Raw genomic sequence first — 25,155 nt, 5'->3', positions numbered from 1 at the left:
TCATCAACCAACCATCTGCGTCCATGGGGACTAGGAAGGATCCAAACTCTGCAAAGAAGAGAGCTGCTAGGTGTCATAACAAAGTGCCCACAAGCAATAAAAGACCATGAAAGAGAAGTAATGCCAAACAAGACTCACCAAGCACACTGGGGGAGCAGATTCTTAACAGTAAGGGATGCTTAAACACCTGAAAAGACAACCACAGCATAAGTGTTTGCCATCACAAGTAACATCTATACAAAGAGGAGATGTCTTCTGACAAGGAAATCACAGCTCCACCAGAAGCTTTCAGGCACAAGCAGAAGCCATTGGAAGGGAGTCCCTGATCTGGACTATGCAGGTGGCCAGTCTTGAAGAGCTAATGGTGCTTTCTGGCTTCAGAGCCAGAGGAAATATTGTGATTTAATCAAGCACAGAAAACCCACATGGGCAAAATCTCAGCTCTGGAAGCCTGCCAAGGCTCTGCAGTTGGACTGCAAATGAAGTGCCCAGTCCTTCCCTTGCAGCAGTCAGAATGAGAGGAGTCAGTCCTAGGACCCCAGAATAACACAGGTGCTCAGGGTGATCAGGATTTGACGTAAAAGCAACAAATGAAAAAAAAACAGGATGGCTGTGAGGCAGATTTTATGTACACAAGAAAAGCAAAACATGGGCACAGGGCTTAGTGCTCATTCATGCCCACAAGGTGACAGGAGTGGTGGAAAACAGGCATTATGTTTCCTCAAGTACCTCTCTGCCTAGCCCCGTGATTCCCTCTGGTTTCATTCATGTAAAACACAAGGCTATGAATGAGAAACCCTGTGAAGCGGAGAGGAGGAGGGGGAAAGGAGGAGAAAGGATTTCATGTTACCAAGGCAACTGTCACCATGGCAACTATTTAATTAATGAGCTGGTGATGAACTCCAGCAATATGGCTCTAGTGAAGTCATGCTGTAGTAATTACCAGAGTTTCATTCATGCTGTCCTGGCAGGGGCTGCTCAGAGAAGCTCTGACAGACAGACGGGAGCAAGCAGCCTGCTGAATCCATGGAAGGCGAGCGCGTGCCTGGGAGCGTGCTCCGAGCCAGCTCCCCGGGCACCGGAGCACGGAGGCCACATGCCACCCAATCCATCTCACAGCCCCAGCTGCCAAAGGGCAAGCCGGCTGGCCCCGTGCCGCCCACGCTGCCAGCACTGGCAAGCACTCTGCAGAGCAAGCAGCCGGCACGGCTACTCCCCCCGCTACGCCTTCAGCCTCCAGAAGATGATAGTGAAAATAAACAAATAAGCTGGTGATTCGCCTTCTCTGGCTGGAGGATTTATCTTTTCACCCAGCAGACAGCAGCGTAACAGCTGCATGGGCATCCCAAGTGAAAAAAGAGCTCCTGATAAACACAGCGGGGTTTTGACAGGCATATATGTACCAGGGATTAAAGAATGTTTCATACAGAGGGAGGGTAAATAAAATACCACAGGTGAGATACTTAAAGCAAAAGACACTACTAAAGGTGAGCGTGAGGACAGCTAATTCACTTGTTCTCATGAGATGAGAACATGCTCCATGTTACTGCAAGTCCTGAAACACATCTCACCACTACCCTGCGGTGTTACCTGCTCCACTAAGATCCTCAAGCTTTGTGGGGCATGGATATGATTGACACTGATCATCAGGAGAGGACATCTTACAGTCATATTTGATTGAAAGATGAGCAAGTGTTCAAACTCATGCTGCAGGGCACACCCTATTTTAGCACTTGCTATCAACAGGCCCACTTTGTCCACTTTAGAAAACACAAATTATTCTGTCAAATATTTTCACGGCAACTGAGAGAAATCACAAGGATATTCACATCATTCACCTAAACCTCAGCCCTCAGGATTAGCTTTGCACCCCGGAACTGTCACCACAAGAAGAATATCCACACACAGTAAAGAAATACACAATCTATGAGCACACAGCAATTATCTGTTGGCTGACACACAATGGCTGGGACAGCGTGCTCTCCATTGAAGGGGACCCAGCGCTGACTGCCTGGGCAGTCAACTCAGTCAGATGAAAAAGGGGTCGTTTTTGCCACCTATTCAAGAGGGATCTGTATTCATCTTGTTAAGCTGCATCTTCCCAATCCTCCTGCTTTTTCTCACGGTTTTCCCAACTTTTCCCACCAGTATTTGCCCATGTGAACCAGGAAAAGTCAACAAAGCTTTCTGCACAAAAGGCAAAATTCAGCTTTTCCCTGTGTGTTGTCAACCATGTAAATCAGTACTAGTGAGTTCCCAGTTTGCATTATTATAGAGAATATTCATTTTAAGATGAAACACCTAGAAACACCAGCGCTCACAAGGTAGTTCATGTTGTCTTTCCACCATAAGAACCTGAACTTCCATTGCTGTAACATCTGTAACTCATGTCTCCCTTCTGAGTTAGGGTCTGGATACGAGAAGGGAGTTACCTCACCCAACTTTAGCAGCCCATGTCAGACATAGTGCTCATCTCCCCACAGTCCTCAGGAGGAATTTACATCACTAGCTCAGGGATAGAGCATGGTATTGGAGATACCTCGACATGAACAAAGTAATCATAACTACAACAGAGGGTTACACCAAGCAGTGGATGTAGGCAGGCATTGCAATGCTTGGGTGGAAATGAAGTGCTACATCCACACTCAGAACCCAAGATCTCTAGCCAGCATCCTTCTCAACCCACTGACATTTAACTTACCTGCCAACTCTAGCCTCACTGGACCACTATTGCCAAATCTGAGCACGGTCTGTTCAAGAGCAGATCTACACCTGAAAACAAGGTGTTCTTCTAGATGATGTCCTGAAAGGTGTGGGCAGAGAAGAGCATTAAAAATATCTCTACTATAGTGCCTCTCTCCTTTTAATACTGCACTCTGCTGGTTGCAACATTGCTCAAATCCCACAAAACATAAATTCAGTTTCCTTTAAACTTCATTTTGGTGCCCTAAATTAAAAAATCTCTGTCCCTCTGATCCTAATCTGGAACCACTGTCTCAGTCTTTATTTCTCTGGTGAAAAAAAAAAAAATCAGAAGAAACCTTTCATCTAGCTTTGAGGATCATTCTTTACAACATTTGAAAATGAGGCAAGACAACAGCCTCAAAAATTTCTCTTGAAGAAAGCAATTCCTTTCTTTTTAAAGAAAACTCTCTCATCCATGCCAACACTAAAACATCCATGGTAAAGCACTGCTTTGAAGCAAAAGCCACCAAGACCCCTCAAACCCCAGCATGTACAGGGTCTGCAGTGGAGGTCTGCCATTTCTTCCCTAAAAGCCTTTCTATTTATACTCATCTTGGCAGGCTTGAAAGTACCTGCCAGATGGACAGAGATAACTGACATCCAGAAAAGACACTCCACCAGCTGCTGTTAGCAGGGGTTGGGAAGCGTGGGGGCTGGTTAATAAGAAACCACTTACTTCCTCACGGCTGCTAGCTGCCCGCTGCCTTCCCGGGGCTTAATGGAATTTGGAGAGAGTATTTCAAGTCAGGCCATCTGTCAGCACACACACAGATCAGCTCAGGCCCAGCACCTTTCCTGCACGTCAAGCACGAGCTTTGTTTCCTCGCAGGAATCTTTGTTGGCACGCTCTCCCTCACCTCTCTGACTCTGGCAGTGATTCCCACCGGACAGGGCTTGACCATGGATGGTGCTTGCTGCTGAGAGCTGCTGAGCTGAGACTGAGCAGGCAGAGGGCTCCTGGTGTGGCTGCAAGCAAGGGGCAGCTGTGCCCAGTGGAGAGGTAAGAGGAGGGAACCAGGTTTCACACCACGCAGATGCTGTGAGCCCTTGGAGAACAGGCGGTCCTGGGTGGAGAAGCCCTGGGGATGACAGCTGGATACAAAGCTGAAGGAGCTGGCAGAACACAACACAGAGCAAACTGTGCCCTGACCTACACTAGATGCGTGGCCAGCAGAGAAAGAGGAGTTGTTAAAAAATCATGTCAGTTCTTACCACTGCAAGAATCACAAAAGTTAAAATGCACCCGTATTTGGGAATTTTCTGCAATGTTACCGATTTTATGGTCTTTGACACTTCTTAGTGTCAATTGCTTGCTAAGCATTTCCTATCAGGCAACACACTGAACAACTGTTCATTAACATCCTGAACGATTTCTTACACCTCTCTCTGTTCTGTTTTCTCTTTGCAATTTTAAAACCAAGCTCACCTTTTTTCAACTAAAGCAAGGAGTGAGCCTGGATAATCACAGGGTTCCAGGAACTGAGGCTTCAAGACCAACAGAAGCTTGTGGGAGCCTCCTGAAAACTCACAGGCATTTCCTAACTAAAGTGCTTTTGACAGACAGACTGATTTGCAGCTATTTTTGCTCTCCATAAACCCAGACATGGGAGCAGGTCTTCTCTTCTGACGCAGTAACATGGCACTTACCTGTAGTTCCGTCACTGCATTCATTTCTGTCTTATTAATACATTTGCCTGCAGAGGAAGAATAAATGGGAACAAAAAATTGAGTAGCTCTTCTTCTGGGCCACCTTATTTCAGAGACCTGCCTCACACTAATATGATACATAAGTGACACACATTAAAGCTTCTCTGTATCTCTGATCTAATTTAAAACTAGAGCAATCTTCAGTAACTGTTGAAATCAAAGGAGCTGTTGTTGGGTCAGAATACACCCAATGCAATACCAGTTACAGAGTTCACTGCTCCTTGACAGTTCCAATTTCACCCAGGAGTGTAATTTTTATTAAAGCATCAGATTGTAGAGCCTTCATCTGTCCTTTTGTTTTCCTTTTTTTTTTTTTTTCATTTAAATCCCATTGAGTTAGAAAGACGTTTGAGACAAGGATAACAGATAATTAACAACAAATTGTTTTAGATAATTTCACATTTTCCCAGGTCATTCCACCTCTCTGAAGGTGTATTTGAGTTAGGAATTTATCCATACTAAACCTCTCAGTTGCTGCAAGTCAATAAATCACCACTGCTGACCTCTTGAGAGTAATATTGTTAGAGGCAGGGGCATCAATATCAGATACCTTGGACAACCCTGCAATTTAACAAAGCTGATGATCATGTTTCAAAATTCTTTTTTTCAGTACACTGGGTCCAAAAAACCCCAAAGCCATTCTTTGTCTCTCACCAAATCCTGCCTTGAAAATCAATTGATTTTCAATTCCTTTTATCTGAGAGAGGTCAGGGTTCCATTAAAAATCACACACTGGCACTGATTTGACACTTTAGTTTTGGTAACCTTACTATGCTGACAAAAGGGGACACGTGGGGTTAAAACTCATTATTTCCTTGTGGTTTGTTTCCCTCACATGTTTGTGTCTTTCCTGCTGTAGCAGCACGACCTTCAGAAGACCTTGCTGTGCCCATGTGCTGTCAGAAACCCACTGCCCACATTCAGCCCTTTCATACCCAGGAAGACTCTCTGGAGGGTAAAAGTAAAGGGCTCCTCACCCACAAGATGGCAAGGGATGTGTGGGATGGCAAGAGCTGCCCTGAACAATATGCAGCTGCCTGCCTGTTAGGGGAATTGCAATAACATGCGGGTGAACACCACCACGTGAGCGACATTCTGGGGGTAGGAGCCAAAAGAATGAAATGTGAGAGAGCGAATCCAGCCTCCCGGTGAGGGGTCACATTCAAAGGTGGATCAGCTGCAAACAGGCCCTGTTGCTGAACAGTGCTGGCTCAGAAAAAACCCTGGGTTTTCAGTTCCTTCTGACAACACTGGCTAGTGCTCAAACTTGGGTTGTTTTTACGTTCTGCCTGTGCTTCTCAGCTGTCAGCACCACACACACTCCTGTACTCTCAGTTCTATTGCCAGCACACAGTTCAATGAGAGTCTTCCACTGCAGTGTCAGTCTGGGAAAGATGAAGCCAGAGCTGTTGGTAGTCACTAGGAGTAGGGTATAACTATTAAAAGTTGATGGTTCATGTAATTTTCACTCATTTTAGTGTGAAATTTGCCGTAAGGACATAATCTCAAGTGTTCTGGAAAAATAATCTACTATGCTGCAATTCTTGAAGACCTCTTAATGAAGAGAAACACTTAAAATTAATACTTGGCTACTAGAGGAATTGGCCAGTTCATCAGGGCTTTATTACTGTTAACATATTATCTTTCTCACATAGTGTTTAATAATGCAATAAGAGAAGAAAGAGTGGCACAAGCAGCAGCAAATCCTGAAATGTCAAAAGGGAAGTAAGCTCCAGCAGTCATCCCAGACTTGTCCTGGACTGGGATGGCTGATAGAAGGTAATGCCATAAGACAGCCAAATACCTTAAGATACATTTAACCTATTTTTACAACAGTTAAAATATCACAAGCGATGTTTCTTACTTTGAGACCTAATATTTCAAAACAGACCAGTAGAAACACAGTGAAGAAGATACTGAGAGATTATATATCAGCCCTGGAAGATATGTTCACTTCACTTTAGAGGGTTTTGCATTCCTTCAAATTCTGGAATTCAAAGTAGAAGGATATTCAACACAGAAATGTTTGTTTGGGGTTTTTTAGCAGTTGTTAATTTATTTATGGTGGAATGGTTTGCATTAATCTGTGGGTTTTTTTGCTGTCAGTTTGGTGATTTTGGAATATGCTGTTGAATCTTTAAAGGAATATAAATCTATATGTATTCAATACACTTAATTTCATCATAGAATACACAAGAATTTTTAAAATCCTGCTTCTAACTGTGAAGCAAGCAACATTTCCAAAGTTTTCAGAATAAAATTTGTATCTCAAAACGATCTCTTGGTTTCTGTGACAACACTTGAAGACATCAAGGAATCCCTCAATATACCTGCACCTCTCCTTTGCAAAAAAGGACTCTGGCAGGTCCAATTTCTTCTTCTTGAGTGTGTGCATCCCCCAGTTTGTCAGTATATATAAGTGATCAAAAAACAACACTGCTTAAAACTGCTGCTCAAACTGATTTTGTCATTGCCTTTCTAGGAAGGTGTGAACAGGCCCTTTTGTATTTGCATAGACTTGGAAGAGGGAAATAAGGACCAAAATAAAACCACATAAGCACAGAGATATTCAAGGACAGGGTGTTGAATGGAACTGTCATGGATGGAACTGCTCCGGACAGTCATGTTTGTTCCTCTCTTTTGGGAGTTTTTTTGGGTAGAGAGCAGTCTGCACTGAGCAACACGCCCAGGTGAGGGGCTAGGGGGCTAAGAGCAGATCTGGTGCCCAGATCCTACAGGCTTCTGCCCACAAGGGATCAAGCTTTCAAGTTCTCACTAACAAAGTAAATGCATTAATTCACAAGAGCAAAATAATTGTATGCTTTGGTTCAAATAGAGATGAGTCTCCTTTACCTACCCCTGAACAGGATTCACACAAAAAGTAAGTCTTTTTTATGCCAAACTCATAATTCAGTTAAATTACTTGCTGTATTAAATTGCTGAATACAGTGATTTATAGATTCAGTCTTAATTGTGACCTTATTTTCATCCTTGTCTTGTTCTTCTTTAATTAGTTTCATGAAACTGCAGTAAATTAGCCTAATAATGTTCTTGATAAGCATATGCTTGCTCACTTTTTTCCTTTTAGTAAAATCCATAAAGAGCACCTGGGGCCGGTCTATCCCTTCAAGTCATATGAACATCCATTTCTGCCTAATATCTAAAGCCCAAATTCACAAAGCAATTGTAGGACCCTAAACCTGATGTTAATAGAACTGACTCTCATTCATTTATTTCATTATTTATCTGAATGAATCAAAGTCTATTGCAGCCTTCTCTGCAAAAGCGCAAAACCTTCCCTCACTGTAGGGCCAGCAAGCCCAGCATGAAAAAATTAGTGCTGCCTCATTCCAGCCAGGACCCTGCTTGTCTGCTAGTTGTGTTGGCACTGGCTGCTTCCCAGGCATCACACACAAAGTAATGCCAAGGGCTATTGCATGATCGCCATGGTCACAGGCTGCTCTAGGAAAGGTATGAGCTCTGTTGGGGAACAGTCCCAGCACTCGTGCCAGAACTAAGTATGAGTTTTATAGATGGGCCCATTATCATTACAAACCAAACTGCTCAGTCTGCAAGGTGGCTAATTCCTATTATGTAAGAGCCCACCCCTTTTTCTCTATGCTGGACTTTCTGCAGGAAATCAGAGCAAATTCTGATAAGCAGGGTCCATGTCCAGCTTGTCTTCTCTCCACTTCAACACTCATCATCCAAAGGTTCCAGTACCTCTTTCCAGATATCTTACTGCACTGCCCAAGTACTACACATCATGTCCCTGAATTTCAAAGGCTGGGAACCTTCAAAAGGAGCCTGGAACACCAAAACCCTGAAAACATCCTGTGCCCCCTTCCACTTCCACCTGAAAAACACACTTCCTACTCTGCAGGAAGGGGAGAGTGCAAATGTATCTCATGTACATGTGCAGCACTCACAAAGCACTGTGACCATTTTTTTTCTTTCAAAAACTGTATTTCTCATCTACATCATATTACCTTGTGATGAGAGAACTCCTGAGGTCCCTGGGCAGTGACCACAACCAGCAACCCAACTCCAAGTGCATCAGAAAGGAACGTTCAGTGAGGAGTGGTGTTCATAACCATCCTTTATTCTTTGACCGTGTTAGCCTCTGAGATAGGTTATTCTGTCTGTCCAGAACAACCAACCTAAATACACTAAAAAAAAAAAAAAACAAAAAAAAAGAGGGGAGAACAAGGTTCTTAAGTAGTTTCTTTAATGAAAGAGAAATCTATCAAGCACTGTCAGAAGAGTTAAACCATGTAGTTTAAGTTGTGTTTTAAGAAAGGAGGGTGTTTATTACCTTTTGTTCCAGATTTTTGTTGTTGTCTAGTGCCCAAAGGAAACTTATGTCAGATGCTCATACCAAAGATAAAAATAGAGGGCCAATGTTCCCTGCTTTTGCTATTAGTTTAACTCCACTGGAATGTGCTCTCTAGGTAAATCTCTCTAAGATCTGTCTCTTCCCCATCCAAAGTGAGTCCTTAACCTCACTCTGTCTGACTGCCAAGCCGAGAACATTATTAGCAGAATGATCCCCAAATGAGCACTGAACAGGAAACAGGGCTCATTAACTAAGCCAGAAAACTCTCCAAACCTCATTTGAAGGTGTTTTTTCTCACTTAAGGCTTTGCCTGGCACCACTAGGACTTCCCCTAACACAGTCACACCACTCTGGTGTAGGATCTCTGTTTAGCAGAAGGCAGTCAGACAAGAGGAAGCTGATCCCCAATATGAGCACAAAATGAGAGACACGTTTTTAATAGTCTGAAATGCCCAGGTGGATCTGAACACCCTGGGAAACATCACTTGGAGTTTTTGAACCCAGAGTGAGCAGCACACACCCTTAGGGAAATGCCACAAAGGGAAGTCTCATGACCCAGACCACTGCAGTCCTCTCAGACCTTCTGATCTCTTTCTGTACAGCCCTCACAAAGCACTGTGACCATTTTTCTTCTTTCAAAAAGTGCATTTCTGATCTACATAATATCACCTTGTGATGAGAGAACTCCTGAGGTCCCCTGGGCAGTGACCACAACCAGCCCTGGGAACTGGACACAAAGGCTCAGCCAATCAGGAGTTTTGCCTTCCAGGCAAAATTATGCAATGACAATTTAGCCATTTATTGCCATGAGCAAATGGTCATCTCTAGCAACAGAATGATCATGCCAAATAGCATTTCCAATTTGTGAGCCTTCCCCACAAATTAATCAATTATCACTTCTAGTTGGGATCATTACACAGCCTTGTTCCCTTCTGCATTGTTTGTTCAGTAATATTGCTGTGTCTTCATTAACTAGCAGTGATTAGAAAAGAAACAACCATAATTCATATTCCAAAAGTCATCCTCCCATGTACCCATTCACTCACCATTCCTAATTAAGTTCATGAAAGATTAATTCCTTAATGGTTATGATTTGTAATGTTAATTAATTAGCTGCTTTTCCATTAAACATTCAAAGGTTTCCAGCATTACATAGATTCCTTAATTAGCCCATGGCAAGTGTAAAAAAAATAAATAATTCAGTAACTTCTCTTTGTCCCTTAGGCAATTTATCAGCTGCTTGGTCTTCCAGTCCATCTCCTTTCCCACTCCATGCAGAATCCCATTCTTTCACTGCTGCAAATGCAAATGTACCTGCCTGGCTCATTCATCTTTCTCAGAGGATAACACAACGCAGGAACAGGCACGGCTGACTGACCTCACTCTTACCCTGGGGAGAAAGTACTTCAATACGAACTTTGCCTCTCTTCAAGTTCCCTAAGCTGTGCAGACCGGAAACTGAAAAGATGCCTAGGATGTGGCTTGGGATGAGCATCCCCAGGATTGCTGAGCTCTGCCTGATGCCAGAAGTGGGACTGGCATTTACAGTATTTATGTTGCAATTCCAGTTAGCCTGGCAGGAGCTCCCTGCAAATTCAGCTTCATCACAGTTTCCAAGGCAACTTCTTTGGCTCCTGGTTGTGATAGGTTTTGAGGGATGCCCAAAGGGGGTTTGCAAGCTCAGCCTGTCCTCTCTGCCCTGATGGCAGGGACTGGAATTTCCCACGATTACTCTGAGAGGCCTTTCTTCCCCAAACTCTTCTGGAAGTGGACCAACACCAGAGGGTGAGGAGCTTGCAGGAAAAGCTGACCAGTAGGAAAAACTCCATGCTAAAGTAATAGCAAATAGATGAGTAGGAGGCCATAGCTTCTTTGTCCTTTGCACTTGAAAACTGCCATTAGCAATTGTAGTTCATTCCCAAGCTCTCCAGTGGTGTTATTCTGTCATTAGTTACTGCACTGCACTTGGTTCCTACAACAATCTCATAGCTCCAAGCCCTCCACTTGAAGCCCAAAGCAAAATTAGATCTGCTGCAAAGGGTGCCCTCTGTGTGATCAACCAAAAAGAAAACACACCAGTAGATTTTTCTACTATGGTCATTGTCATGGGGTCAGCACCTGCAAGCAAAAGGGTCTCTAAATGTAGGAAAATTGGGATTTGCAGGATCCCACAGTAATGGCAATGTGCCCACAGAGTACCAGGCCTCAGTGTAGCACATACATCAGAACCACAGCAAACGTGGAGGGAGCAGAGCTCCCTCATTCCATGACCTGACCAGCATACATTGCAGAGGGAAAAACACAGCAGTAGTCTTGTATTCCTCAGAATGCAGCCTAGAAAATTCTTCCTAACTAATTACTATCCCATACATTCATCTCTGATCAGAAATGGCAGTGAAAGCCAAAATTAGTGGTGAAAACCAATGTTGCAAATCACACCCCTCCTTTCTGCTGGAGCTCAGTGAGGTGTAAACCAGTTTTCAGCAAACTGTCATCTCCATGCAGGTGCTTTTATTACAGCAATACGTGCTGTTTAAATATGAAGGGTTTGGATCATTTCTAGTACAGCCAGCTTACATGGAAGCAAATGTCCCTTAGGACAGCCACATGAGTCTGATGAGATTTGCCGTGGCTAGAGAAGCTGACAGGTAGGAAGTTCTCCTGAAACATCATATGCATCTGCCAGGAAGTCTCCACATCATCTGGTGACAGGGACACAAGAGGATTTGAGACAGAGACCACAGCTGAGCCATGTCCCCAGATTACCTCAGCTGACCTTTCAGTTTAGATGTTTCCTGCCACTCCAAGTAAACCTTGCCCCTGTGTTTGGCTCCCAGCAGGAAAAGCTGAACAACTCCTGAAGCATCTCTCTTCTCTGCTTCCTACTGTCATTATTACTCGGTGACTCACTCCTGAGTATGCCCACAACCTGCTCAGCCATCGCTGCTGGAAAGCCCTGCCAAACACAACCCTGCAGCTCAATCAAGATAAATACCACCTGTCCCCTTCCTCCCCTCGAGAACCAGCACAGGAACACTTGTGAGCAGAAGAGATCCCAGCTCTCCCAGATGGGGCTCAGAGGGGGACACAGTACAGGCAGAAAAATCCTATGTGAATTAGCAAGGGAAAGAGGAAGATAGTCAGGTGGGAATGACCCTTTCTACCTGCTACCAGTCCTTGGTCACAGCTCCTGGAAACCTCTGGGACTGCCAGGCAAGGATCTGAACGGCTGGGTGAGATCTCACATGCCCCAAACATCCTCATGCCCTCATTCCTGCACAGCCCTGTCACTCCTGCAGTGCTGACAATGGATGTTGAAGCACCAAGCCCGACATTTCACACTGAGTTATAGATGCCTCCAGCACAGCAAGGAACAGAAGCAGTTCTGCACTGCTGATGCTGTGAGGATGACACCACTCCATTACAGTACCATATTACCCAGCTGACAGCGTGAATGGACCATTGAGCTCTTCACCCTAAAAAAATGCTGCAAACAAAACCAGTCATGCAAGCAGGCAAGCCAGAGCACTTACCGTGTGCAAGGCTGCCACCACATGGTACAAGGACAAGCCTGTAGATTCCTTAAGCCAGAGCAGGAGAGGGGAAAACCATCCTCACACCTCCAGCCAGCCCTTGCCTCACTAACCAGCTACAGCCAAATCGTGATGCCTCAGCTCGATCAATTACTTTGGTCGGGTTCCTCTTACACCCTTCCATCCACTCTAAGTCACTACAATCTCTTGGGAAGAAACCACCTGAATCTTGTAAAATGGAGGTTCCTAAGACACAGATGAGATCTGGCTGTTCTCACTACAGAAAATCTGAATTGAGCAAAATCAATTTAACAGTGTCCAGAGACCAGAAAAGGCTGGGCTCAGCAGAGCCTGAGAGAACTGATAGACAAAAATCTACCAAACTTTTGCAGCTCCTAAACTCTTAAACATTGCTTGTGGCATAGAACTACTGCAAAGGCATGATACTTCCAATAATGGCTGGGCAGCCTTAGCATCTCATGTTGAACTACAGAGCAGTTCAGGTAACTGTGGTTCTGCTCTGCAGTAACAGAGCCAAAACACAGATGTAGAAGCCAGAGGAGCAAGAAAAATCACAGCTTTATGTTGGAGGAGTACAGGCCAAGTCAGGCCATAGAAGGATAACAGGGAAACAAAGCTGAGATTTACCTGCCTCCATCATCCTCAAGCCCAGTCAGTGTTTTGGGGATTCCTTACTTTTGAAGGTCTTCCATCCAGCAGAACTACACAGAAATGGTGCCTCCAACAAGTCCCAGGCTTTGTCACTCCCTCCTCCTTTTTGCTGTTCTCCTCTCTTGACTGATGGCAGGTTTCTAATGAAAAGACAGAGCCCAAAGTGGTGGCTGGCAGTGGTTCAGACAGTGAGACACAACCAGACATGGCAAGGTGGTGTCTCATTCACTGTCCTTCACAGAGGAGGGACAGCCTTCAGCAGCACTGAGCCTTCATGGCAGTGGTGCCTGACATCTTTGCAGCAAACTCATCTCCATTTCCAAGCCGTCATCACCTTCCCTGGTGAATAAAGGTCTTTTTATCCTTCATTTTAACAGGCAATCCATCAGGTGGACAGGCATCAAAGCCTGACTGAGATAAACCAGCCAGCTGTGAAATCCTTATCTGCAGTTCTCCTCACTCCTGGAGACCATAAAGCACACTGAGTGGGCTCTTCAAGATAAGAATACCTTTCATTATAGGGCCAGAGAGAACACAGAATGCCATTAAACATGCTCAGGGCACAGCGCTGCATAAACAGGGCACTGGAAAACGGAGATGTTGAACACACTTCCCCTCGTCCCCTCCACCTGCCCTCCCTCTGCCCTGTTCATAGCTACTGTCTATCCCTTTCGCCCAGCAGGGATCAGGTAAAATGTGTTCATCCTACAAACCCAGCCCAAGGGCACTAGAAGTTGGACAGAAGCTCTGCTGGATAGAGATGGGTACCACATTTCTTAAGTGATCACACCACTCACAGAGCTTTTTCCTGGAGGGTGATGAGGGTGTGAGGCTGTCCCTGAAAGCAGATCTGCAGAGGAACTGCCCTGGCTGAAACCACTCTGATAAATAGGTGGGCATTAAAGAAGATGCCTTTGACTTTTTAAATTGTCTTCTCATATGGAAGGAAGACAAGTATTTCTGGATCAATTTACTTTCAAGCACTGTACTGATGCAGTAGCAGCTTTGCTCCCAGGGACAGCCTCTGCCCTTTCACAGATGAAAAAAGTTTCTGCTGACCCTCTGGCTGGGCTGTTCCTCTATAGCTGCAGGTCATCTATGGGGTTTGGGTTTAGCTTTAGCACCCAGAACAAGCTGAGTAGCCTTACAGGTAGGCTCCCTTAACCTTGTCTCCTTTAACAGCTTAAGCAGTTAGAAGCAGCTGTCTTGAAAGTTTCTGCTCTTTGAGAAAATTTTTTGACATAAGAAATGCCCCTGGGACCAGCCACCTCCCTCCAAAGGGGTTATGATCCCAGGCAAATCAATAAGACAAAGTATGTCCCCTTCAGCAGGATGGTGGCCCAACTCTGCCATGAGTCATTTGAACTAGCACACAGAGAGCAGAAGTCAAAGCCAGCACCTGTAAACCTGTCTGTGACAGATCAAGTGGACAGATGTGCTTAACTGAGCTGAAAACAACAGCAGGAAAGCACTTCTGGAGGAGAGAGAAAAAAGAAAGCTACGTTGCTTTCTGCCATCAGGACACCCTTCAGGAGCTTTCTGAAGGCTCCAGGGACTCCTAAAGTCCTTGTTCAAGCCTGAGCATCACAGCAATACACACACATCTCTTTGGCAGGCACAAGGCTGCTGCTTTGTGCTGTGACAGTGACTGAGACCATGAGCAGATCCGGGAATTTCCTCCTGCAGCCCCTTCCCCACTGTCCCACAGCACACAAAGCAGTCCTGTCCTAAAGCACTTCCCACAGGTCAGCAATGTTCCTTAGGGCACGAAACACCGCAGCACCTGCAGCCACCCCCCTTCAGTGAGCACCCCCATATTGCACATGGAGGGGAAGCAGCCACAGACGCAAAGTGGGCAGCTGGCCAGCCAGTAAATTAATTTCAAAGACAGGCAGGTGATAGATGGGATTCATGTGGGAAACAGGAGAGGATAAATTGCCCATCTGTGACTGATACAGCGGAGAACAGCACATGATGGAGCAAAATGAATGGGCACAGAGGGATCAAGGATGGAAAGACTGAGTGGAGTGTAAATAATTGAATCCCTGAGGCCTGGATCCTGTCTTTGGGACTACGTGGGATTGCAAACGTAGGAACACAACTGAAAGGAATGATTCATGGGCTGTGTGTGACAGATAGGACCCCCAGAGCAATCTCTTAGTGGTGTGGAGGTGGGAATGCCACTTGACAGGATGGTGAGGGAGTGTATGAGATGAGGAGCTTCCTCCACTTCTTTCTATGAACCTTTGAACCCAGCCTCTATGGAAACAACCTGGAAGGGTCCATCAAAATTAGAGGTGATGCCACAGCTCAGCAGTCAGGGCCTGGTGAGGGAGACAGCTTGTCAACTCAGACCAATTCCCTACACACAACAAACCCAGACTTACACCAAAAGCCTACTGGTCTGCTCAGTGCTGCTGACTTCTTCCCTGCAGGAATTTTTGTCAGGGAGACTAAAATGTTAGAAAAATCAGTTCTATCCCCTCTATCCATCTCTGCCCTGCTGCTGTGCAGGTTCAAGTTGGCAGAATCAGCCAGTAAACAAGTGCCAAACCATTTCTAGGGCATTCCAGTCTCACTGGGAGGCAGGAGCCCCCCAGTGCCTTAGGAAAGAGGCTTTCAGCAGTGCCATGCCAGATCGCTGTGCCAAAAAGCAGCTCAGAAGCACTCTTGATTGTCCTGAGTTATGTTGCTTGGTTTTGGCCCTGCAATTATTCATGTGGAAAGACAAGCTCTTGTACTTATGGCAGGAGCCTCACATGTACATGGCACAAGTGCAGCTGGGACATGCCCAAGCATTGTGCCCAAGCATTGTGCCCAAGCATTGTGCCCTTCTAGACCCCCTGCAGCAGCTCAGGCCCATCAGCTGCACTGTTGTGCTGCTACAGTGGATTTAACATCCTCCCGCAAGTGACTGGGGGCTGCCAGAGGACACTAACTGCAAGTTATGTGTGACCACAGCATCCCTCTCACCAGCCTCTTCTCCCCAAGAGGCCATCAACAATGGCCAAGAGAAAACAGGAGCAAATGCACACCCAGACTTCCTGTGTGTTGCCTTCCTGCCTACAGCAGCCTGCAGGAACCTCCTCAAGTGGGAATTTTCACAGTCTTTAAGGCCACCTATGGTTTCTTACCTTGCAATTCTATTTTTTTCTTCCAAGTCTAAACCTTTAGCATCCACCACAACCTGTGGCAAAGAGGGTATTTCATGCCACACTGCTGAATCCTAGAGGAAGAGGCAATCCAGTTACTTAGTCCCAATCCTCCTGGTACCTGGACTTCTTCCTGTATCTGTTTTAAGCAGGTGAGGTGATAGATAGGTAGATTTTTTTTTTCTTTTTGAGATTGTGAACTAATTTTATGCTGAGATCTGCTGTCTCATAGCTCATTTCTGACCTGCCATGCCACCTAAACCCTGGGAAGGGTGGTGGAAAGGGACCTTTGGGTCTCTACCCTCCTGACACTTGGAACAGGACTACTGGCAACAGTAGATCAACAAAATTATAATCTTTTCTAGCTGAGTCCTGAAAATCCCCAAAGATAAAAATGTCAAAGGCCACAAGTCTTCAACACATTTTATTTCCAAGAAACACCAAGAGTGTGGGGAAAGTTCAGATTTTCACAAATAGACTCAAATAGACAAATAGACACAAATAGACGTAAAAATGAGCATCAGATAGGGATGAATGGATATAAAGTGCAGCCCTGTGGAGAAGGACTTGGGGTGCTGGTGGTTGAAAAGTTGGACATGTCTTGTCAGTGTGCGCTTACAGCCCAGAAATCCAACCATATCCTGGGCTGCAACAAAAGACAAATGGCCAGCAGGTCGAGGGAGGTGATTTTCCTGCTCTATGCCACTCTCACAAGACCCCACCTGGAGGTGGTCACAATCAGTGCCAATCTTTGCAGCAGGTACATCTCAGAAAGGCCTGGCTAGCACTCACTGGGGCAGCAGCAAGGCTGTGGAGCACCAGAAAAGTTTGACTGAAGCTCAAATAAATTCTAGCTTCCAAGCACAGAGGGTTATTCCACTGAGCATAAGACAGAAACAGACCTTCTCTGTAGGGATGTAACTTCTAATTATGCATTGTTCCCTGCAGCCTATATGCTAGGTTCATTATTGTCTCTCATGTTTGTTAATCAGCTACCTGATTTTAACAAGAAGATAACTTCTAGGAGATATGCAAATAATTCTGCAGTTTTCCTTTCCAATGACTCAGCATTTGCATCAGAAATGTGTTAACAGAATACAAAAGCTATTAAGAAGCTCTCTGCATAATTATACTCTTCCTTGCCTCCAGTTCTTAATAATTTATGAAAGAAAATTAGTATCTTGTAATACTCAATCTTGCCAGAAGAAAAATTGTGTAAATTATCTTTTCTTCTGTTTAAAATCTCATTTCTACAATTTTCCCTTCTCTAAAGACTTGTATCTAAAATTTTATTTAAATAAGGCAGAATTAAATGCTCTCAGTAGAAAAATATAAGTGAAACAAAATGCTTTCAGAATCGAGGAGACTGGCACCAGTTTCAAATATGACTGTCACACTGAGAGTCAATAGAGCACCTTTATTTTACTTTTCCCTATTTTCTCCAGGATAGAACACATGGCTGTGACTGAGTTCATATTACTGTCACAGAAAGGCAACTGAAGTGATGTTTACCCAAATGGTCCCATTCACGCCATTTACTTGGGATCAAGTGCCACATATTGATGATCATGGAATGAACATTAAATATGTTGGAAAATACATCAGTGTAGAGAATGTTTTTTAGGGGGCAGATATTCTGCTTGTTGTGCAGGAGTTTTTCAGAAGAAAGAAAGCTGGTCTGGGCTACCAACAGGTGGAACACTGAGCTTTTACTTGGTTCATGTTGTTCAGGCTTTTTTTCTGAGCAAGAAATTGCAAGCTTTGCATTTAACTGTTTAGAGCATAACTCTCCTGTATTTAAGTCCTTACAATCCTTCCCCCCAGGATGGCAAATCCAGCCACCAATAACAAGGCAACAGAAAGACACCCTCATCACAAATGGCTTAACAGGCAAAGCTGGGACAGAAATTTGGGAAAGTTAGGGAAGGAGATCAGGCAGAGAGAAATAACCCTCTGCATGCTTCACCAGCCACAAAACGTTCTGATTAGGCTTTTTGCTTAAAACAGCCAAGGCAGAGGCCTTTGCATGAAACATGCCTTGTGTTGGGTAGTAATCACAAAGGTGTGCATGGAATGGAAATCTGAAACTGCAGAGGTTACCTGGAGAAATAATAACATATTAAGCAGATAATAAAATAACCTGCCTATGATGCCATGTAGGCAGGGCACACTGTCAGAAAGAAAAAAAGCCATACTAGAAAGGACTCAGAGGTTGACACACAGACAGGAAAGATGTGTGTGATGCCTGTGTACGTACCTGCGTGGGACATATCAAAACACTTGACAGGTCTAGCCCCAGCTCATACACAGAAGCACAGGCCATTTTACAAGAAGTTCACACCCTAGATTTTGGGAAACTGTATGAAAACATTTGCAAAGCCAGACCCTGTGCAAAGCCAACCTCTGGGCCCTGCAAAGCTAACCACTCTTATCAATGACTGACAGATGAGACACTCTTTGGAAAGAGTGCTGCCGAGACTCCCAGCCATGCTGGTAGGACAGCGTGCCAAAGCTTTCCAGCCCCCTGGACTCTCCTTGGAGGCAGGCGGGCTGCTTTATTGCTGAGGAAGTTTTCCCGTTCCGTTAGGAGCGCACTCACAGCTCAGCAGAAGCCATCTCCTGTCACTTTATGACGAGACGCGGGCTCTGACCTTAACAGCCGCGCGGCACTGCCGGCGTATTTCCAACCTCCCTGCGCTGCCCAAGCCACTGCGACCAAAGCACAACCCTGACGGGCTGAGGGAAGCCTGGGGCACGCTGCAATCCCAGCCATTAACTGCGCTGCCCACCCACACCGCTCTGACGGGAAAGTTTTCATCCCCGTGAGCGCGCTCCCGGGGAGGCTCCCCCACCACCCAAGCCCGTGTCCCGCAGTGTCACCCCGGCCGCGAGCGCGCCCCGCGCCCCGCCCGTACCGGCTCCGCCCCGCGCCCCCCGTTGGCTCCCGCTCTGCGCGGCCGTTGCGCCCCGAGCCGCCGCCGCCGCCGCTCAGTTGGTGACATGGCTCGGTCGCTGGCGCTCCTGCTGCTGCTGCCCGTCCTCCTCGCCGGTACCGCGCGCACCGCGCCGGGGCGCCGGCGGTCGGGGAGGGAGGGGAGCCGGTGCCGGGAAGTGGGAGACGGGCTGGTACCGTGTCCCGGCCAGTCCCGTCCCAGGGAAGGGGAAACCTGAAGCGGTGCCGTGCCCCGGCTGGCTCAGCGGCACGGCGGTGGAATCTAAGCCGGGGGTGGGCACCAGCCATCCGGAGGCAGGGCGGGGAACCGGGACAGGATGGTGCCGGACGGCAGATGGCCGGGGCCGGCACCGGGACAGCGGCTAGACGGGGGATGGCGGGATCGGACAGCGGCTGGTGAGAGTGTCCCAGGAGCCGACAGAGACTGGCCAGGGGTGCCGGGACGGGGCAGCGTGCGGTCGGTAACAGCCGGGGCTGGTCCCGCGGAGCTCGGGGGATCCGTGAGGGACCAGGCGCCGTTAACGCTGCTCGCTCTCCACAGGGCTCCTCTCGTGTCCCGGAGCCATGGCCAGCTACCCGGTGAGTGCCGCCTGCCCCGCTGCCCTCCCTGCCTCCAGCCAGGCCTGCCGCTGCCCCGGCCCCTTCCCCAGAGCCGCGGGCCCCGCGCTGGGCTCTGCGCCGGCCCTGGCTCCGGAGCCCCGGCGCTGAGTAGGGGTCTCTCCCACAGCTGAGGCGCCCGGGAGGCTGCTGCTCCGCAGCACACACGCCCTGGCGATGCCCATCCCTCACCGTCTCCGTCTGCATTGCCCTTGCTGGGGACTCGCTGTCCGTGTGTCCCGCTGATGCCCAGCGGGCGGAAGGGCTGCGCTGTGGGGCACACCTAAGTCCTGACACCACAGCTAGGCCGTGCCAGGCAGCAGGAGCCAAGCCTCAAGTGCTAAATTCCCACAAGAGCATGAAAGATAATGTGGCACTTCAAAACGCTGTGCCAGCTCCCATTAGACACCTTTTTTCTGTGCATGCCAGGATTCTTCAGAAGCCGAGCAGAAACCTGTTTCAAATGGTGTAACTTTGGCTTCTTTTGTACCTGTCTTCCCCAGCCTGACTGCTCCCAGTATGGGAAGTATATGTGTCCAAGGGACTACCATCCAGTCTGTGGCACTGATGGAGAGACCTATGGAAACGAGTGTGTGCTCTGCCTTGCTAACAGGTAGTCAATTCTGTCCTTCCCTTCCCTACATGCCAGCAGAACATTCACCCTGACATTCCAGATAACTGATAGATAATTTACTGGCTTTGGATCATTTGCACTGTTGCACTGCAGTTTCAGCAGTGCCCTCTCAGCTGTGAATCCCTTGCAACCTTATCGTGCTACCTGTAAACGGCTTCGATTTGATTTGGTCAGCTGGATATACTGAATATTTGTGTTAGTATTTCCTGAGAAGGAGTATATTAGTTCATACAATGCCATACAACCAATAAATATAATGCCAGACCCTTCCACACTGTCCACCCGAAAGCATGAAAGATCCCACCCAAAACACAGCTTTACATATAAAATATTTATGTTCAAGATCCAAGCTCCTGTTCTTCTTTTCACAAAGAAGAGTAAGAGCAACAAGTGTTAGAAGAAAATGCTATTTTGCCTTCAGGTTGTCTAAAAATCATGAAAAAGACTGTCTGATATTTGAGAGAGGGTATTTTATTCCTTAATAATTTAATTTTTAAAAAAACATACTGAAAACACAGAGAATTGATATCTAATAAGCATTATTACTCCCCATTACAATTGACTGGAAACCTTTATAGAGCGGTCTCTCAGTGAAAACTCAGAGGAGCTGCTGTGAATAGAAATTTTGATGGTAAAAGGCAATTTATATTAATGAAATAAAAGATACTCTGTTTCCATCAGAAGGTATAAGTAAGAGTAGCAGAATAAAAGAAACAAAACTGTGAACAGGTAGATCTCAACAGAGGGAAGGCTGAAATGAGTTTCTGACATTGGGGCAGAGGAAAGATTAATTCTGACCAGACGATCTACAAAATTCAAATGATCAAGATAAAAGAAACATAGGCCAAAACAAAGAAAGTGACAAAGGTATCAAAGGACACTTAAGGTAATGTTGTAAAGAAAATGCTGAAGTGTGTCATGCATATCTGCAGAATTTGGTAACATTTTCACCAGAGCACACCACAAATAAGCAAGCGACAAATTGCAAAGAGAATTGGTGAACCTACAGTTTAGGGGAAAAAAAAAGAAAAGTAATCAAAATTCACACACAGTGGAATCTGTTAAAAGGGAAGAAAAGAGGTTCTGGCATGTTATGTATTAGGAGCCTACCCATCTTTCCTGCCTCAAGTGATGTTGGAGTAAGTTATTAAGTGATTGGCTTTGTACACAGTCAGAGGTAAAGAGGAATGTAAGCAAAGCAGATACAGATTTGTCAGAAATAATCCGATCAAATCCATGAGATTTAGTTTTTTGGCATGATAACTGGCCAAACAGAGTAGGAGGAAATAGAAGTATTGTGCATGACATTAATAAGGCAGTTTACATTATCTCCACTTGACATTCACATAAGCAGACAAATAGTTATTCAGCTGAAATTGTTAAAGGATGAAGTCACAGAAGTTTGAAATGCTGTGGTTCAAAAGCAGTGATCAGCATTTTACATTTGAAGGAGCTATCATATTTCATATAATAAAAATTGTAAAATGGCACGGATATGGTGATCTGTGCAGGATATTATAAAAATTCCCAGAGATCTGGAGAAATGGAGTGAAATCAGTACAGTAAAAGACAAAAAGAAGTGCTGACTATTGCCCACAGAGAGTGCAAATCCATATTGTGGAGACACAGACAGGAAGGCGTCTCACAACCTAAGCAGTGTCTTTGATCCTTTCAGAACAGAAGGATGGCTTTGAGATCCAGCCTTTCTAGGATTTCTAGGATGCTTCATTTTTTTTAGGCATGATCCCTCAGTTCCAGATATATGCATGGCAGATTCCTGAATACAGCATTGCACACAGAACAAAGGGTTCTCCAGTCAAATCTGCTGCTTATTTCAACTCCTTAAGTAATTCCTTAAGTAATTAGTGATGGGGCTTTATGGCTTTTTAGTATAAGAAGAAAAGTACATGTTTTGTGTGATACATGGGATTAAATCCAATTATAAACACAAGATAGAATTTTGTCTTAACCATCTTTTTTTGCTGTCTTCTTACATGCTCAGAAACATGTATTTTGGTCTGAAGGGACACAGCCTGGTCAGATACTCTCCTTATTATTTTTCTTTTATAGTTCAGTAGTTGGCATATTTGGGGGCTTTCTAGTTCAGCCTGGAGTTGTTCTTCCAAAGTATTTGACTTGGCATGAACATGACACGGATAAAACATTTTGCTTTATTGGAGGAATTTCAGCTTTGAAAAACAGTCCATAGTCATAAGCAATGATCATTCCACTCCAAGTAATCTAAGGTACAGTCTGTCACACTTCTTAGGAAGACAGAACAGAGAGATTTTTCTGTCCTATTTAGCAGGCTGCATGCCTAGTTGCTGAAATAGTGTAATGTGGTAATAGTACACTATATTTCTATATTGCACTATAGTATAGTGTAATACAGAAACAGATATAGGGACACATCCAGTACTAAATTACAAAACAGTCACTTCTCAATTTGCTTGGAGTGATTCTCAACTGCCATCTTGCACGTTTGTTCTAGCCCATATTTAACCCCATGAAGGGACTTCTTGGAGAGAGTTGTACTTCTTGATGGCCAAGACAGTACTGTCCATGAGCTCTTTTAGCCATGAAGGACTGTGTGGGCACCTGGAGAGCCCTGTGTGAATCGAGTGCTGCAGAAGAGGTTGCTGCAGTTGATCCATGATAACATGAGACACCTGGAGCAAAGGTGCAGCACAAACCCTCCCCATCCTGGCTCCGCAGTGAAGCCCCTTAATTGTAACACCAAAGTTAGTTTTTCTCAATACTTTATTGTTTTCTTTTAGAGCTTAGATTTAATCTATTCTAAGTGGGTGCTCAAATGCAAATCCCAGGTCTCTTCCACAGTCAGTGTCCAGTAGCAATGACAACATCTGATCTTAGTTTAACCCTAGTCCAACAGCAAGATGTGCTCTTTGGAAATAGATGCAGCAGCTTGAGGTGTCTCTGCAGGGTTTAGTGTGAGCATGTCCTTCAGCCAGAACCACTCCTTACATCCTTACTGGTGTTTTACATCCCCTGGCCTTGATTTTGCCTTTCATATTCCTGATCTGCCTTCTGGCACTACCTTCTGGTTAAAAGCTCCCTGAAAAGACTATTACTAACTAGTACAGATTAACCCTGTTTTTGGGTAAACATAAGTCTCTTGAATTTCATGAGGAGTAAACTAGCTTGATTCTGTTAAGATAAGGAAACAAACTGATTATCTGGGACAATTTGCATTCTATTTGTTTCTTTTTCTGTCTGCATTTGCCTGGTAAATTGAGATTTGTAAATGGAGCACCCCAAAATACTGTGTAGAGGACTTGCAAGAAAAACAAACCAGTGTTCCCAAACTAAGGGGTACTTGGCTAAATTTTCCTTAAAGAAGATTCCAGCATTCAGAGAACCACACATTTAAAATTTAGCGAAGCCTCATATGCCGAGGTTCATCAGGATGCACACCCTTGCCACTGAATTCCCATGTGAAAGCGGGAAATACTGTAAGCGTTAGAACTGGTTTGCACCTCAGAGACTGCAAAGTTTAATTTGTGTTAGTGCTTTGTAATGGACATGTTAGTCCTCATGGTGTGATTTGTCATGTGGTGTGACAGATTTGCAGATGGTTTAATCAGGTTTTTATAGGTAACAAAGCCTGTGGTAAGTTACTCTGTGTATTGATTTCATAAAATTTTGCATCATGTTTACTTTGTGGTGATGCATTCAGTAAGTGATGCCATTAATGCATCACTGCATTTAATTAAATGCATAGAAAGAAACGAGAGAGTCCACTTTATAAAATGTGTCTGTAAAATTCAAGTACTGTTCCTCTTCTAATATACTTTTCTTTTGTTTGCAGGGAAGATCATACGCATATAGAAATTGCCCGAAAGGGACATTGCTGATACGACAGATGGCTGCTTTTCAAGAAAATAAGAAGGTCACAGACAATCCAAATGGAAACAATGCCTTAAATGTACCTTCTGTGTAGCCTGTCTTAATAAACAAACTTGCATATTTAAAGTTTGTCTGCTGTATTAAAACCAGTGGTTGTAAACATACCCACAGTACAGTTATAATCTGAACCCTGATGTATTTTCTTACCAAAGATGGGTCATAAGAAGGGGATGTCCTCACTCTATACTAGAAGATCAGTTGTCCAGAGAAGGGATTGAGTGCACCAAGGAAGGAAGTGAGTGGGCACCAAGTGCCATTCCCACAGTCCCTCCAGGGATCAGGGAGGCCCCAGCATCTCTGTCAGTGGCAGTGCTCTTTGGTTCTGGGATATTCTGAGCCCACAGGTGCCAGCAACTCCTGGAGAGCCACTGGAAGGGGTTGGGTTTCTTGTGGTGGCTACCAAACTGGTGATGGCAACCTGACACGTGCCAAGCCTCTGCCCCTGGCTCCCCACCTGCAGGTCCTGCTGGTGGGGGACAGTGACCTGGGCACCCTCTGCTCTTGCTGCAAGTAAGAGCTGTTTTGGAATGCTGGAGGCATGGGCAGAGGACATGCACTGCCCTCTAGGTCCCCATTCCTCTGGGCACTGCTCCGTGGGGCCATGAGGTCACCAGCCTGGCTGGCACCCAAGAGCCACTTCCTGTAGCAAACACCAAAGCAAAATTGGAAAGCTCAAGACTCCTGTGAAGGGGTGCACTCCAGAGTGGCTCTGGTGGGCCTTCCCATAGGGAGGGTGAGCAAGAACTGGGATTTGGTCCTTTCCTCGTACTTGTCAAGGATATGGGCACATATCTTGGATTTGTTCTTTCTGTTCCACCGAACAACAGGTTTTTTGCTTGCTGATTGAAATTAAGTGTGTTTGGGTTGTGCTAGGATGCTTGGTAGTACGCAGGTGGCTT

General features: G+C 45.5%; 1 protein-coding gene across 1 annotated transcript; it reads left to right on the top strand.

Moving 5' to 3' along the window:
• Positions 1 to 19,145: 19,145 nt before the first annotated feature.
• Positions 19,146 to 24,290, top strand: SPINK2 (serine peptidase inhibitor Kazal type 2). Its single transcript, XM_041395858.1, has 4 exons — positions 19,146 to 19,194; positions 19,640 to 19,677; positions 20,199 to 20,308; positions 24,159 to 24,290. The coding sequence occupies exons 1-4, from the start codon at positions 19,146 to 19,148 to the stop codon at positions 24,202 to 24,204; spliced, it is 243 nt and encodes an 80-aa protein (XP_041251792.1). The 3' UTR covers positions 24,205 to 24,290.
• The last annotated feature ends 865 nt before the right edge of the window (positions 24,291 to 25,155 follow it).

Source organism: Onychostruthus taczanowskii, unplaced genomic scaffold (assembly GCF_017590055.1).
Source record: "Onychostruthus taczanowskii isolate IOZ18803 unplaced genomic scaffold, ASM1759005v1 scaffold12, whole genome shotgun sequence".
Lineage (NCBI taxonomy): Eukaryota > Metazoa > Chordata > Aves > Passeriformes > Passeridae > Onychostruthus > Onychostruthus taczanowskii.
Note: the sequence above shows the minus strand (reverse complement) of the source record. Positions and strands in the feature narration are given on the sequence as shown.

Excerpts from the sequence above, each read along its gene's own strand:
- SPINK2 (XM_041395858.1), top strand. The coding sequence starts at position 19,146 with ATGGCTCGGTCGCTGGCGCTCCTGCTGCTGCTGCCCGTCCTCCTCGCC. Across the intron at positions 19,195-19,639 it reads GCTGCCCGTCCTCCTCGCCG|GGCTCCTCTCGTGTCCCGGA; the intron begins GTACCGCGCGCA and ends CGCTCTCCACAG. Across the intron at positions 19,678-20,198 it reads GAGCCATGGCCAGCTACCCG|CCTGACTGCTCCCAGTATGG; the intron begins GTGAGTGCCGCC and ends TGTCTTCCCCAG.